The sequence below is a fragment of the Capra hircus genome, chromosome 1 (assembly GCF_001704415.2).
Source record: "Capra hircus breed San Clemente chromosome 1, ASM170441v1, whole genome shotgun sequence".
Lineage (NCBI taxonomy): Eukaryota > Metazoa > Chordata > Mammalia > Artiodactyla > Bovidae > Capra > Capra hircus.
The window spans coordinates 139,039,751-139,055,649 of NC_030808.1; the positions used below are offsets into that span (position 1 = coordinate 139,039,751).

The window sequence follows — 15,899 nt, forward strand, 5'->3', positions numbered from 1 at the left end:
GACTGAATATAAACAAGGGCAGGTGTGAGCCAGCATGCAAAAGGTGAGAGGGGAGACGATGGTCAGAGACTCAAATGCCTCTGTTCACTACTATGCTGGATATCCAAGCTGCAGAAGGATGAGATGTAAGGGATGCAGAAAACAAAGATATGGGCCCTGATACGGGAGCTCTTGAGGACCACTCTGCTCAGTAAGTTGGCTGGAAACGCTGCAACACAAAGAGCCCAAGGATGAACAACAGATATAGATGTTACCATGCAGTGCTTGTTTCTAGCCTGCTTGCAAACTTCATGGATACACGACTGTATATTTGTTACTAGAAAGATCACTGGCATTATTATTATTACAAGCTTTCCTTTCCTTTACTTACTGTTATTTTAAAAAGAACAATAAGCCAGAAGGAACCTGGTCACATTATTCTTTCCTGCTCCCAATGAAGTATGCCTTTCCAAATATGGAAAGGAAGTGTTTTAATATGATGGGGCTACTATAACAAAAATGCCATAGACTGGGTGACTTATAAACAACAAATTGTTTATTTGGTGCAAAAGTAATTGCAGTTTTGGACCATGAATTTTAAATTATTATAACTAGGCTCAAACACATCTTTATTAGTCAAAATAGGAACCATTACAATCAACACATTTTTGCCAACGAGAAATAAGTTCGTTTATTCCTGTAGCGTAAAAACCTGTGCTTCGGGATTCAACAAATTCTTGGAAAGCATTTTCTGCATCCTGCTGGTTGTGGAAGTGTTTACCCTGCAAAAAGTTGTCGAGATGCTTGAAGAAGTGGTAGTCTGTTGGTAAGAGGTCAGGTGAATATGGTGGATGAGGCAAAACTTCGTAGCCCAATTCATTAAACTTCTGAAGGGCTGGTTGTGCGACATGTGGTCGAGTGTTGTCGTGGAGAAGAACTGGGCCCTTTTTGTTGACCAATGCTGGCTGTAGGTGTTGTAGTTTTTGGTGCATCTCAATGATTTGTTGAGCATACTTCTCAGATGTAATGGTTTCGCCAGGATTCAGAAAGCTATAGTGGATAAGGCCGGCAGCAGACCACCAAACAGTGACCATGATCTTTTTTTGGTACAAGTTCAGTGTTTTCCCTCGATCCAATCTCTGAGCTGGTGGTTGCCGGTTATCAGATAAAATCCACTTTTCGTGGCATGTCACAATTCGATCGAGAAATGGTTCATTGTTGTTGCGTAGAATAAGAGAAGATGACACTTCAAAACGACGATTTTTTTGAATTTCAGTCAGCTCATGAGGTACCCACTTATTGAGCTTTTTCACCTTTCCAATTTGCTTCAAATGCCGAACGACCGTAGAATGGTTGACCTTGAGTTCTTCGGCAATTTTTCGTGTAGTTTTAAGAGGATCGGCATCGATGATTTCTCTTAATTGGTCGTTGTCAACTTCTGATGGCCGTGCACTACGCTCGTCGTCTTCAAGGCTCTCATCTCCTTTGCGAAACTTCTTAAACCACCACTGCACCGTACGTTCCTTAGCAGTTCCTGGGCCAAATGCATTGTTGATGTTGCGAGTTGTCTCTGCTGCTTTATGACCCATTTTGAACTCAAATAAGAAAATCGCTCGAATTTGCTTTTTCTCTAACATCATTTCCATAGTCTAAAATAAACATAAATAGCAAATAGTAAGTCATTAGGGAAAAAACATAAATCAAGAAATGCCCATTAAAGTGATGTACAACAAAACCACATTTAAGAATATATTCCAATATCAAATGGAAAATTTGAACAATGCAAAAACCACAATAACTTTTGCACCAATCAATACAACAGTATTTTTGGATACCATCCACCAATGGGGAAGGAGAAATGTAACAAATATTTAATATTTATTTCCTTTAAGTAGAGAATGTAGTTAACAACCAAATTAAGCCACTAATGAGTTTTACAATACTGACCAATACCTGCATTAAACAGCTACAAAAGCAGATCTCACAACTTCAATGCTAAGATGGGGGAAAAAAAATCAGTGGAATGGATTCTGTGCTAATAGTGGCATTTCATACATGACAGCACGACAACCACTAGCAATTCAGTATCTTTACAATAAATAATAAATTACCTAATAACAAACAGATTTGGGACAACACTGCTACACACTGACACCACGAAGTGTCACAATTGTTAATGTTCATCACGGCACTGTTTATAATAGTCAGGACATGGAAGCAACCTAGATGTCCATCAGCAGACGAATGGATAAGAAAGCTGTGGTACATATACACAATGGAGTATTACTCAGCCATTCAAAAGAATACATTTGAATCAGTTCTAATGAGGTGGATGAAGCTGGAGCCTGTATACAGAGTGAAGCAAGCCAGAAAGAAAAACACCAATACAGTATACTAATGGATATATACGGAATTTAGAAAGATGGTAATGATAACTCTGTATTTAAAAACATTCTTAAACAATCTGATTTCTTTTCAATTTCTCATTAATTTTATAACCACTATCGCAGTAACATACAAATGTGAAACCTTAAAACTGAAAATATCTTGCACTGGAATAATACCACTTTTAACTAATAGCTAGAAAGCAAGAGGAAACAAAATAAATCTACATGTCTGCATCATGGTATTAAAGACACCAAAAGCTTTACCTTCTGTTTAAGCCTTCAAAATGTATCAATTACAAAGACAACTAAAGGGAAAAAAGCTCCTACCTTTCCCCATCATTTTTCCTTTGGGAAAACTAAACCAACAGGTTTGTTTCTCAAGGAACATGCAAAACCTTACCTGTTGGCCTCTCCATGGGAGGAAGAAAAACATTATTTACATCTGATATCCAAAGCCGACTGGAAGTAAAATCTTTTCTTCCCCCCACCCTCTTTTGGCAGCTCAGATCAGCATGTGGGACCTTAGTTCCTTAACCAGAGAAGGAATCTGGGCTCCCTGCATTGGGAACTTGGAGTCTTAACCACTGGACCACAGGGAAGTCCCTGAACTCTTTTTATTAACAACAACAAAAAACTTTTGGGGCAGATCAAAATAAAGCCAGGTAAATAAGAAAGTGTAGAAAGTGAAGTTGCTCAGCCGTGTCCAACTCTTTGCAACCCCATGGACTGTAGCCTACCAGGCTTCTCCGTCCATGGGATTTTCCAGGCAAGAATACTGGAGTGGGTTGCCATTTTCTTCTCCAATAAGAAAGATGTAACAGAAAATAGGCATACTATTTCAGCCAACTGGTTTACTGAAAAAGCAAATAAAGATATGTAATAATAAGTAAACTTTCCATGCAGATATTTTGCAACAAGACCCACTATTTTTCCCCACCTTCATGAAATTTCCCTTTACTGAATTTTCGTACAGAATTCTTCCAATTTTTCTGGTCTGAGAAATTCCAAGTTGACATACTATGCCTATACCTTCCCTGAATCTTATAAAAGATCACAAAACAGAACATTTTATTGGGAAAACACTAAAATTTTTACACTCCACTCCGTGCATTTGGTTGCCAAATTGTGTCCAATTCTGTGACCCCAAGGACTAAGGCATGCCAGGCCTCCCTGTCCCTCACCATATCCTGGAGTTTGCCCAAGTTCATGTCCATTGAATTAGTAATGCCATCCAATCATCTCATCCTATGTCATCCCCTTCTCCTATCTTTCTCAGCATCAGGATCTTTCCCAGAGAGTAGGCTATTCACAATTGGTAGTGAAAGTATTGGAACCTCAGCTTCAGTCTTTACAATGAGTATTCAGGGTAAATTTCCTTTAGGATTGACTGGTTTGATCTCCTTGCTGTCCAAGGGATTCTCAAGATTCTTCTCCAGCACTAAAATTCAAAAGCATCATTTCTTTGACACTCTGCCTTTTTTATGTTCCAACTATCACATCCATACATGACTACTGGTTTGACTATACAAACCTTTGTCAGCCAAGCAATGTCTTTGCTTTTTAATACACTGTCTAGGTTTGTTATAGCTTTCCTGCCAAGAAACAATCGTCTTTTAACTTCATGGCTGCAGTTACCATCCACAGTGATTTCAGAGCCCAAGAAGAGGAAATTCGTCACTGTTTGCACCTTTCCCCCTTCTACTTGCCATGAAGTGATGGGACCAGATGCCATGAACTTAAGATTTTTAATACTGAATTTAAAGCTGGCTTTTTCACTCCCCTCTTTTCACCATCATCAAGAGGCTCTTTAGTTCCTCTTCACTTTCTATCATTATAGTAGTATCACTCATCTCACATGCTAGTAAAGTAATGCTCAAAATTCTCCAAGCCAGGCTTCAGCAATACGTGAACCATGAACTTCCAGATGTTCAAGCTGGTTTTAGAAAAGGCAGAGGAACCAGAGATCAAATTGACAACATCCGCTGGATCATTGAAAAAGCAAGAGAGTTCCAGAAAAACATCTATTTCTGCTTTATTGACTATGCCAAAGCCTTTGACTGTGTGGATCACAATAAACTGTGGAACATTCTGAAAAAGATGGGAATACCAGACCACCTGACTTGCCTCTTGAGAAATCTGTATGCAGGTCAGGAAACAACAGTTCGAACTGGACATGGAACAACAGACTGGTTCCAAATAGGAAAAGGAGTACGTCAAGGCTGTATACTGTCACCCTGCTTATTTAACTTCTATGCAGAGTACATCATGAGAAACGCTGGACTGGAAGTAACACAAGCTGGAATCAAGATGCCAGGAGAAATATCAGTAACCTCAGATATGCAGATGACACCACCCTTATGGCAGAAAGTGAAGAGGAACTAAAAAGCCTCTTGATGAAAGTGAAAGTGGAGAGTGAAAAAGTTGGCTTAAAGCTCAACATTCAGAAAACGAAGATCATGGCATCTAGTCCCATCACTTCATGGGAAATAGATGGGGAAACAGTGGAAACAAAGTGTCAGACTTAATTTTTGGGGGCTCCAAAATCACTGCAGATGGTGACTGCAGCCATGAAATTAAAAGACACTTACTCCTTGGAAGAAAAGTTATGACCAACCTAGATAGCACTTTGCCGACCAAGGTCTGTCTAGTCAAGGCTATGGTTTTTCCAGTGGTCATGTATGGATGTGAGAGTTGGACTGTGAAGAAGGCTGAGTGCCGAAGAATTGACACTTTTGAACTGTGGTGTTGGAGAAGACTCTTGAGAGTCCCTTGGACTGCAAGGAGATCCAACCAGTCCATTCTGAAGGAGATCAGCCCTGGGATTTCTTTGGAAGGAATGATGCTAAAGCTGAAGCTCCAGTAGTTTGGCCACCTCATTCGAAGAGTTGACTCATTGGAAAAGACTCTGATGCTGGGAGGGATTGGGGGCAGGAGGAGAAGGGGACGACAGAGGATGAGATGGCTGGATGGCATCACTGACTCGATGGACGTGAGTCTGAGTGAACTCCGGGAGTTGGTGATGGACAGGGAGGCCGGCGTGCTGCAATTCATGGGGTTGCAAAGAGTCGGACACGACTGAACGACTGAACTGGGTATCATCTGTGTATCTGAGGTTGTTGATATTTCTCCCAACAATCTTGATCCCAGCTTGTAACTCATCCAGCCCAATATTTCCCATGATGTTCTCTGCATATAAATTAAAATAGCAGGGTGTCAATAAACAGCCTTGTCATACTCCTTTCTCAATCCTGAACCAGTCAGTTGTTTCATAAAGGATTCTAACTGTTACTTCTTCACCTGCATACAGATTTCTCAGGAGACAGGTAAGATGGTCTGGTATTCCTATCTCTTTTAAGAGTTTTCCCAGTTTGTTATGATACACAGTCAAGGGCTTTATGGTAGTCAATGACACAGAAATAGATGTTTTTCTGGAATTACCTTGATTTCTCTATGATCCAATGAATCCTGGCAATTTGATCTCTGGTTCCGCTACCTTTTCTAAACCTAGCTTGAATATCTGGAAGTTTCAGTTTATGTACTGCTGAAGCCTAGGTTAAAGGCTTTGGAGCATAACCTTACTAGCAAGGGAAATGAGTCCAACTGGCCAGTAGTTTGAACACTTTTTTACTAACGCCCTTCTTGGGAACTGGGATGAACTGACCTTTTCCAGTCCTGTGGCAACTGCTAGGTTTTCCAAATTTGTTAATATATTGAGTGCAGAACTTAAATAGCACCATCAGCATCATCATTTAGGATTTTAAATAGCTCTGCTGGAATTCCATCATCTCCACTAGCTTTACTTGAAGCAGTGCTTTCTAAGGCCCACTTGACTTTACACTCCAGAATGTCTGGCTCTGAGTGAGTGACCACACTATCATGGTTATCCGTGTCATTAAGATCTTTTTTGTACAGTTTTTCTGTGTATTCTTGACATCTCTTCTTGAGCTCTTCTGCATCTATTAGGTCTTTACCGTTTCTGTCCTTTATTGTGCCCTTCTCTGCATGAAATATTTCTTTGATATCTCTAATTTTCTTGAAGAGATTTCTAGTCTTTCCCTTTCTGCTGTTTTTCTCTATTTCTTTGCATTGTTCTTTGAAGAATGCCTTCATGTTGCTCTGGAACTCTGGATTCAGCTGGGTAAACCTTTCCCTTTCTCCCTTGCTTTTTGCTTCTCTTCTTTCCTTCATAGGCCAGTGCCTTGCTGTAGAGAAGGAGCTTGTGTAACTCAATAAAGCTATGAGCCATGCCACGCAGGGCCACCCAAGAAGGATGGGTCATAGTGGAGAATTCTGTCAAAACGTGATCTACTGGAGAAAAGAATGGCAAACCACTCCAGTATTCTGGCCGCAAGAACTCCATGAACTGTGTAAAAATGCAACAAGATATGACACTGAAAGATGAGCCCCACCATGTTGGAACGTGTCCAATATACTACTGAGAAAGAGTGGAGGACAATTACTAATAACTCCAGAAAGAATGAAGAGGCTCAGCCAAAGCAGAAACAAAACTCAGTTTTGGATGTATCTGGTGAAGAAAGTTAAAATCCAATGCTGTAAAGAACAGTATTGCATAGGAACATGGAATGTTAAGTCCATAAATCAAGGTAAATTGGACATGGTCAAGCAGACGGCAAGAAAAAACATCTTAGGAATCAGTGAACTAAAATGGATGGGAACGGGCAAATTTAATTCAGGTGACCATTATATCTACTACTGTGGGTAAGAATCCCTTAGAAGAAATGGAGTAGTCCTCACAGTCAACAGAAGAATCAGAAATGCAGTACTTGTGTGCAACCTCGAAAATGACAGAATGATCTCAGTTCCTTTCCAAGAAAAACCATTCAACATCACAGTAATCCAAGTCTATGCCCCAACCAGTCTATGTAGGTCTATGAAGACCTACAAAACCTTCTAGAACATCAAAAAATATCCTTTTCATCACTGGATTGAAATGCAAAGCTAAGGAAGTCAACAGGCACCAGGAATAACAGGCAAGTTTGATCTTGGAGTACAAAATGAAGCAGGGCAAATGCTAACAGAGTTTTGTCAAGATAATACACAGGTCATAGCAAACACCCTTTTCCAATAACACAAGAGACGACTCTACACATGGACATCACCAGATGGTTGATATTGAAATCAAGTGATTATATTCTTTGCAGTGAAGGATGGAGACTCTCTATACAGTCAGCAAAAACAAGACTGAGTTAACTATGGCTCAGATCATGAGTTCCTTCTTGCAAAATTCAGCCTTAAATTGAAGAAAGTAGGGAAAACCAGTAGGCCATTCAGGTAGGACCTAAATCAAATCCCTATGATTATACAGTGGAGATGATGAATAGATTCAAGGGAATAGACTCTGGTAGACAGAGTGCCTGAGGAACTCTGGACAGAAGTTTGTAAGAGTGTACAGGAGGTGGTGACCAAAACCATCCCAATGAGAGGAAAACAATAGACTGGGAAAGACTAGAGATCTCTTCAAGAAATTGGAGATATCAAGGAAACATTTCATGCAAGGATGGACACAATAAAGGACAGAAACATTAAGGATCTAAGAAGCAGAAGAAATTAAAAAGAGGTGGCAAGAATACACAGAAAAACTATGCAAAAAGGTCTTAATAATCCAGATAACCACAACGGTGTGGTCACTCACCTAGGGCCAGACATGCTAGAGTGTGAAGTCAAGTTGGGGTTAGGAAGGCTTACTTCAAAGAAAAGTAGAGGAGGTGACGAATTGCAGCTGAGCTATTTCAAATCCTAAAAGATGATGCTGTTAAAGTGCTGCACCCAGTATGTCATCAAATTTGGAAAACTAAGCAGTGGCCACAGCACTGGAAAAGGTCAGTTTTCATTCCAATCCCAAAGAAGGTCAATGCCAAAGAATGTTCAAACTACTGCACAACTGTGTTCATTTCACATGGTAGTAAGCAAATGATCAAAATCCTTCAAACTAGGCTTCAGCAGTACGTGAACTGAGAACTTCCAGATGCACGAGGTGGGTTCCAAAAGGCAGAAGGACCAGAGATCAAATTGCCAACATCTGCTGGATCACAGGAAAACCAGGGAATTCCAGAAAAACATCTACTTCTGCTTCATTGACTACGCTAAAGCCTTTGACTATGTGGATCACAACAAACTGTGGAAAATTCTTAAAAGAGATGGACAGCCCAACATAGTTGTCTCCAGAGAAATCTGTATGCAGGTCAAGCATCAACAGTTAGAATCAGACATGGACTGACCCACTGGTTGAAAATTGGGAAAGGAGTATGTCAAAACTGTATATTGTCACCCTGCTTATTTAACTTCTATGCAGAGTACATCATGTGAAATCCTGGGCTGGATGAATCACAAGCTGGAATAAAGACTGCCAGAAGTATCAACAACCTCAGATACGCAGATGATACCACTCTAATGGAAGTAAGTGAAGAGAACCTAGAGAGTTCTTGATGAAGACTAAAGAGAAACGTGAAGAAGCTGGATTAACACTCAACATTCAAAAGACTAAAATCATGGCATCTGGTGCCATTTCTTCATGGCAACTAGAAAGGAGAAAAGTAGAAACAGTGACAGATTTTATTTTCTTGGGTTCCAAAATCACTGTGGACAGTGAACGCAGTCATGAAACTAAAAGATGCTTACTCCTTGGGAGAAAAGCTATTACAAACCTAGACAGAATATTAAAAAACAGAGACATCACTATGCTGACAAAGTCCCAAGAGTCAAAGCTTTGGTTTTTCCAGTAGTCACGTGTGGATGTCACAGTTAGACCTTAAAGGCAGCTGAGTGCCTAATCCCTTCAAATTGTGGTGTTGGAGAAGACTCTTCAGAGTCCCTTGGAGAGCGTCAAACCAGTCAATTCTAAAGGAAATCAACCCTGAATGTCCATTGGAAGGACTGATACTGAAGAGGAAGCTCCAATATTTTGGCTATGTCAGGTGAAAATGCAGCTCACTGGAAAATATCTTGATGCTAGGAAAGATCAAGGGCGAAGAAGGGGGAAACAGAGGATGAGATGGTTGGTTAGCATTACTGACTCAATGGACTTAGTTCAGTTCAGTTGCTCAGTCGTGTCCGACTCTTTGCGACCCCATGAATCGCAGCATGCCAGGCCTCCCTGTCCATCACCATCTCCTGGAATTCACTCAGACTCATGTCCATCGAGTCAGTGATGCCATCCAGCCACCTTATCCTCTGTCGTCCCCTTCTCCTCCTGCCCCCAATCCCTCCCAGCATCAGACTCTTTTCCAACGAGTCAACTCTTCACATGAGGTGGCCAAAGTACTGGAGCTTAAGTTTGAGCTAATCCAGGAGATAGTGAAGGACAGGAAGCCTCATGCTGCAGTTCACGAGGCCACAAAAAGCAACATGACTTAGCAACAATACACATTCAGTTCAGTTCAGTTCATTTCAGTCTCTCAGTTGTGTCCGACTCTTTGAATCCATGAATCACAGCACGCCAGGCCTCCCTGTCCATCACCAACTCCCGGAGTTCACTCAAACTCATGTCCATCGAGTCGGTGATGCCATCCAGCCATCTCATCCTCTGTCGTCCCCTTCTCCTCCTGCCCCCAATCCCTCCCAGCATCAGAGTCTTTTCCAATGAGTCAGCTCTTCACATGAAGTGGCCAAAGTATTGGAGGTTCAGCTTCAGCATCAGTCCTTCCAATGAACACCCAGGACTGATCTCCTTTAGGATGAACTGGTTGGATCTCCTTGCAGTCCAAGGGACTCTCAAGAGTCTTCTCCAGCATCACAGTTCAAAAGCATCAATTCTTCAGCGCTCAGCCTTCTTCACAGTCCAACTCTCACATCCATACATGACCACAGGAAAAACCATAGCCTTGACTAGACAGACCTTTGTTTGCAAACTAACATCTCTGCTTTTCAATATGCTACCTAGGTTGTTCATTACTTTTCTTCCAAGGAATAAGTATCTTTTAATTTCATGGCTGCAATCACCATCTGCAGTGATTTTGGAGCCCTCCAAAATAAAGTCTGACACTGTTTCCACTGTTTCCCCATCTATTTCCCATGAAGTGATGGGACTAGATGCCATGATCTTCGTTTTCTGAATGTTGAGCTTTAAGCCAACTTTTTCACTCTCCACTTTTACTTTCATCAAGAGGCTTTTTAGTTCCTCTTCACTTTCTGCCATAAGGGTGGTGTCATCTGCATATCTGAGGTTACTGATATTTCTCCCGGCAATCTTGATTCCACCTTGTGCTTCTTCCAGCCCAGCGTTTCTCAGGATGTGATCTGCATATAAGTTAAATAAGCAGGGTGACAGTATACAGCCTTGACATACTCCTTTTCCTATTTGGAACCAGTCTATTGTTCCATGTCCAGTTCGAACTGTTGCTTCCTGACCTGCATATAGGTTTCTCAAGAGGCAGGTCAGGTGGTCTGGTATACTAACCAAAATGCACACAATGGAAAGAATGGATTTCTCTGGTAAGCAAAGGTTATTCTTCAGTATTTTCAGCTGTCTTAAATTTCCCAAATTCTGCAGTAGCATTAATCTGATACATTAATATTACCACAAGCCACATAAATGACTGTGCCAAGTTGCTTCAGGCATGTCTGACTCATTGCGACTTTATGGACTGTAGTCTACCAGGCTCCTCTGTCCATGGGATTCTCCAGGAAAGAATACTGGAGTGGGTTGCCATTCCCTTTTCCAGAGGATCTTTCTGACCCAGGGATAGAACTCACATCTCCTGAGGCTCCTGCACTGCAGGAGGATTTTTCTGCCCTTGAGCCACCAGGGAAGCCACAGGACAATGACTATATCTACTGTATTTTACCCAGACCAGAAACAACATTGTTTAGTGAACCTATTATAACACAAACTTAAAAAGTGGTAAATAAGATAAAGCTCCTACTTTTCAAGAGGCTATGACACCAAACTCTGGTTGATTTTGAGATACTCATATTCAAGATGTCAGTGGCCTGCAGTATGCATTAGCAGCACTGGAACATTTCGAAGACATCATGGTCTTTAAAGGTGAGCTTGAAATCTACCTTTCTGGCTGCTATTTTGGCTTCGTTTCCACTTTTGAAGGAGCAGGTTTATAAAAGGTAAAGTTATTAGGTTGGTGCAAAAGTAACTGTGGTTTTGCATTGTTGAACTTTGTTGTTTGATATAGGGATACATTCTAAAATTAATGAGGTTATGCTATTCCTCAATGTAATGTGCATTTATCGCTTTTTAAACTTTTGATTTATTACTTGCTATTTATTTTATATTTATTTGAGACTATAAAAATGATTAGAGAAAAAGCAAATTAGAGTGACTTTCTTATTCCAGTTCAAAATGGATCACACACACATTTGGCCCAGGTACTAAGGAAAGTACAGTGCAGTAGTGGTTCAGGAAGTTTCAAAAAGGAGACAAGGGACTTGAAGATGAGGAGTGTAGTGGCTGGCCATCAGAAGTTGACAGCTACCAACTGACAGCATCATCAAAGGTGATCCTCTTACAACTACACAAAAAGTTGCCCAAGAATTCAACATCAACCATTCTACTGTCATTTGGCATATGAAGCAAATTGGAAAGGTGGAAAACCTTGATAAGTGCGTGCCTCATGAACTGAATTCAGATCAAAAGAATCGTGATTTGACGTGTTGTCTTCTCTCATTCAATGCAACAACATTGAATCATATCTCAATCCAATGGTGACGAGCCACAAAAACTAGGTTTTTATCCAACAACCGGCAGTGACCAGCTCAGTGGCTGGATCAAGAGGAATCCCTGAACTTGTACCAAAAAAATGTCATGGTCCCTGTTTGGTGGTCTGCTGCCAGTCTGATCCACTACAGCTTTCTGAATCCAAGTGCAAGCATTACATCTGAGAAGTATGCTCAGCAAACGGATGAGATGCACCAAAAACTGCAGCACCTGCAGCCAGCACTGGTCAACAAAAAGGGCCCAATTATTCTCCATGACAACGCCAGACCACAGATCATACAACCATGCTTCAGAAGTTTTATGCATTGGGCTACAAAGTGTTGCCTAATTTGCTGCCATATTCACCTACTCTCCTGCCAACCACTTCTTCAAGCTTCTTGACAACTATTTGCACGAAAGCTGCTTCCACAACCAGAATGACTAAGAAAATGCTTTCCAAAAGTTCATGGAATCCCAAATCAGGGTTTTATACACTAAAGGAATAAACAAACATTTCTCATTGGCAACGATGTGTTGACTGCAGTGGTCACTACTTTGATTAGTAAAGATGTTTGAGCCTAGTTATAATGATTTAAAATTCACCTTCTGTTTGCAAAGACCTAACAACACTGAATTTCTTCGCTGGGTTTAACCCCAAGAAAAAGAGAGGTCAAGGGTCTTATTTTACTTACAGCTGATAGCTTTGCCAATCTCCTCTTGAGCTTTGGAAGTATATAAAATGAGCAAGGAATGCGTGGTATGGAGCAAACCGAGACCACCCCCGGAGAACGGAGCGGGATGGAGTCTTACCTCCTCCTTTACTGACCCCTCCGCGGAGATGACCTGCAGGAGGAAAGAGACAACCAGTGGGCGCAGCTCGAGAACAATACTGCTCTAACGTCCAGCGGCCACGGGCGTGTGACATCAGCTGCCTTCACCGCACCGTTCGAATCGCCCACCCAAGCTCCTCCGGCCGCCGAAAGTCCCAGAATCGCCCGCCACCCATTCACCGCAGCTCCGGCCGCCTCCCCGGCCCACCGCGGCGGGCCTGGGCCTCGCGTGGCTCTGGGGACGGCCGGGCGGCGGAGTGGGCGTGTGCGGGACGCGGCCACTGCTCACCTTCCTCTTGGGCATCGTGGCGACGGGGCGGGCGAGAGCCGTGTGCCTGAAGGCCGCGGCGCGCCGAGAGCCTTCGCGAAGCTGAGTAGCCTAACCACAGCCGCTCCTCCCGCCGCCCGAGCTGCTCGGACACGCGGCGGGGGTGGTGGGAGAACCGGATGGAACCGGATTGGGAGCCCGCCCCCTCCTCCCCTCCGCGTCTCCCAGCCGCGGGCTCCCCCTCCCCGCCTGCCGGGTCGCCCCTCGCCCTCGCCCCCGCCCAGCGGCTGCGGGGTCCACCGCTACGCGGCCCGCTCCCTGAGTAGGTGAGGCCGGCCGTCACTCGACCACTGCGCCCCGCCCTATTCTCGGCGCCCCCACCCGCCCACCGTCTCGCGGGGCCCCCAGACCCAGGCGAGGGGGCGGGGCCCCACAGGCCGCTCTCGCCTCACGGTAGTTTGTTTGAAGCCGAGCCGCAAAGTGCGGTCTGCGCGCTGATTGGCGGACGCCCGCCACGTGGTCTCCTGGTGCGCCCACCCACAACCCTCCGGGCTGTCCAGTTGGCAGCCAGCGCCAGAGAAGCCCCGACGTTGGAGTCCCTTCTCTGTAGGGTCGGAAGGTTTATAGTTCACAGAATGGGAAGGGAGAGACAACGGGTTTAACTACGAACCAGTTTCTGGCCTCACTCAGTTGTTGAGTCGCTCAGTTGTGTTCGACTCTTTGTGACTTCATGGACAGCAGCACTCAAGAAAAGGTATGACTAAATGGACATGAGTTTGAACAAACTCCCGGATATGTGGACAGGGAAGCCTGGCGTGCTGCAGTCCATGGGATCGTAAAGAGTCGGACACGACTGAGCGACTGAAGAACAAAACGTCTCCAAGGGTCGGTAGTCTGCGGGAAGCGGGTCTTAGTGCGCAGGCGCAGGATGCGGGGGTCTTGGGAAGGAAAGTTGGTGCGGGGCGCCACTGCGCAGGCGCAGGTCCTGGCCGTGCTTTCGTGCTAGTTTTCTGGAGTGGGGTCTTTCTGCGTAGCTTCTTTAAGTCATGCATTGAGGGGCTAAGAGTGCTGGCAGTTCGTCTCAGGAACTTAGTGGGCATCTGAGTCTCCGCCCCAACCCCCACCCCCGCACCAGGCCCAGGATGCACACCCTGTCTCAGACCCCACCTGGACCACCGATCCTTTCCTGTGCAGAAGGGAAAGCACATCCACCCAACTCCTGCCTGTTTTTTTTAAACCACTTGCTGACCTAAGCACCTTTCTAAGGTGGAAAAGAGCTTCAGGCTAGAGGTCAGAGCTGGAATTCCATGACTGGTGAGATCACGTTACCCAGTTTCTTTTCTTGCTGTTCACTCGCTGAGTCTTGTCCAATTTGGGACCCCATGGACTGCATCATGGCCAGCCAGGCTTCCCTGCCCTACGAGTTTGGTCAAACACATGTCCATTGAGTTGGTGATGCCATATGACACTTTCACCTTCTGTCACCCACTTCTACCCTCAGTCTTTCCCAGCATCAGGGTTTTTTCTAATAAGTTGGCTCTTTTCAGCAGGTGGCCAAAGTATTGGAGCTTCAGCTTCAGCATCAGTTCTTCCAATGAATATCCAGGGTTGATTTCCTTTTGGATTGACTGGTTTGGTCTCCTTGCTGTCCAAGGGACTCTGAAGAGTCTTCTTCACCACCACAGCTTGAAAGCATCAATTCTTCGGTGCTCAGCCTTCTTCATGGTCTAACTCTCACATCTGTACATGACTACTGGAAAGCCCATAGTTTTGTCTATATGGATCTTTGTTGGCAAAGTGATGCCTCTGCTTTTTAATATGCTGTCTAGGTTTGTCATAGCTTTTCTTCCAAGAAGCCAGGGTCTTTTAATTTCATGGCTGCAGTCATCATCTGTAGATTCTTTGCTGAATAAGAAAATTTTGTTTAAAAGTACCGCTTGAGAACACAAGAGAACACGCTGAAAATATAGGAAACACCCTCTTTCAACAACACAGACCTTTCTACACATGGTCATCACCAGATGGTCAATACCAAAATCAGACTGATTATAGTCTTTGCAGTCAAGGATGGAGAAGCTCTATACAGTCAGCAAACACAAGACCTGGATCTGACTGTAGCTCAGATCATGAGTTCCTTATTGCAAATATTAGACTTAAATTGAAGAAAGTGGGGAAAACCAGTAGGCCGTTCGGGTATGACCTACATCAAATCCCTTATGATTATACAGTAGAGGTGATGAATAGAGTCAAGGAATTAGACCTGGTAGACAGAATGCCTGAAGAACATGGACAGATTTTTTTTGGTAACATTATATAAGAGGTGGTGATCAAAACCATCCCAAAGGCAAAGATAGGCAGGAAATTAAAGGGGTTGTTTGAGAAGGGTTTAGAAATAGCTGAGAGAAGAAAAGTGAAAGACAATGGAGAAAAGGAAAGATACACCAAACTGAATGCAGAATTCCAGAAAATAACAAGGAGAGATAAGAAAGCATTCTTTGGTGAACAATGCAAAGAAATAGAGGAAACCAATAGAATGTGAAAGATGAGATCTCTTCAGGAAAATTGAAAACAAAGGGAACATTCATGCAAAGATGGGCACGATAAAGGACCAAAGGTCTTTTTGTTAAGGACCTAATGAAAGCAGAATAGTTTAAGGAGAGTTGGCAAGGATAAACAGAACTGTACAAAAACGTCTTAATGTCCCGGATAACCATGATGATGTGGCCACTCAACCAGAGCCAGACATCTTAGACTGTGAAGTCAAGTGG

General features: G+C 43.3%; 1 protein-coding gene across 2 annotated transcripts; it reads right to left on the minus strand.

Annotated features, from left to right (window-relative positions):
• Nucleotides 514–13,607, minus strand: LOC102177756 (histone-lysine N-methyltransferase SETMAR-like). 2 transcript variants are annotated; one of them, XM_018051551.1, is made up of 3 exons: nucleotides 13,153–13,607; nucleotides 12,844–12,876; nucleotides 514–1,628 (listed from the first exon to the last, which is right to left on the minus strand). In XM_018051551.1, the coding sequence occupies exons 1-3, from the start codon at nucleotides 13,165–13,167 to the stop codon at nucleotides 612–614; spliced, it is 1,065 nt and encodes a 354-aa protein (XP_017907040.1). In that variant the 5' UTR covers nucleotides 13,168–13,607; the 3' UTR covers nucleotides 514–611. The 2 variants fall into 2 exon arrangements, with proteins under 2 accessions (XP_017907040.1, XP_017907051.1); XM_018051562.1 differs by having other exon boundaries at nucleotides 12,726–12,876.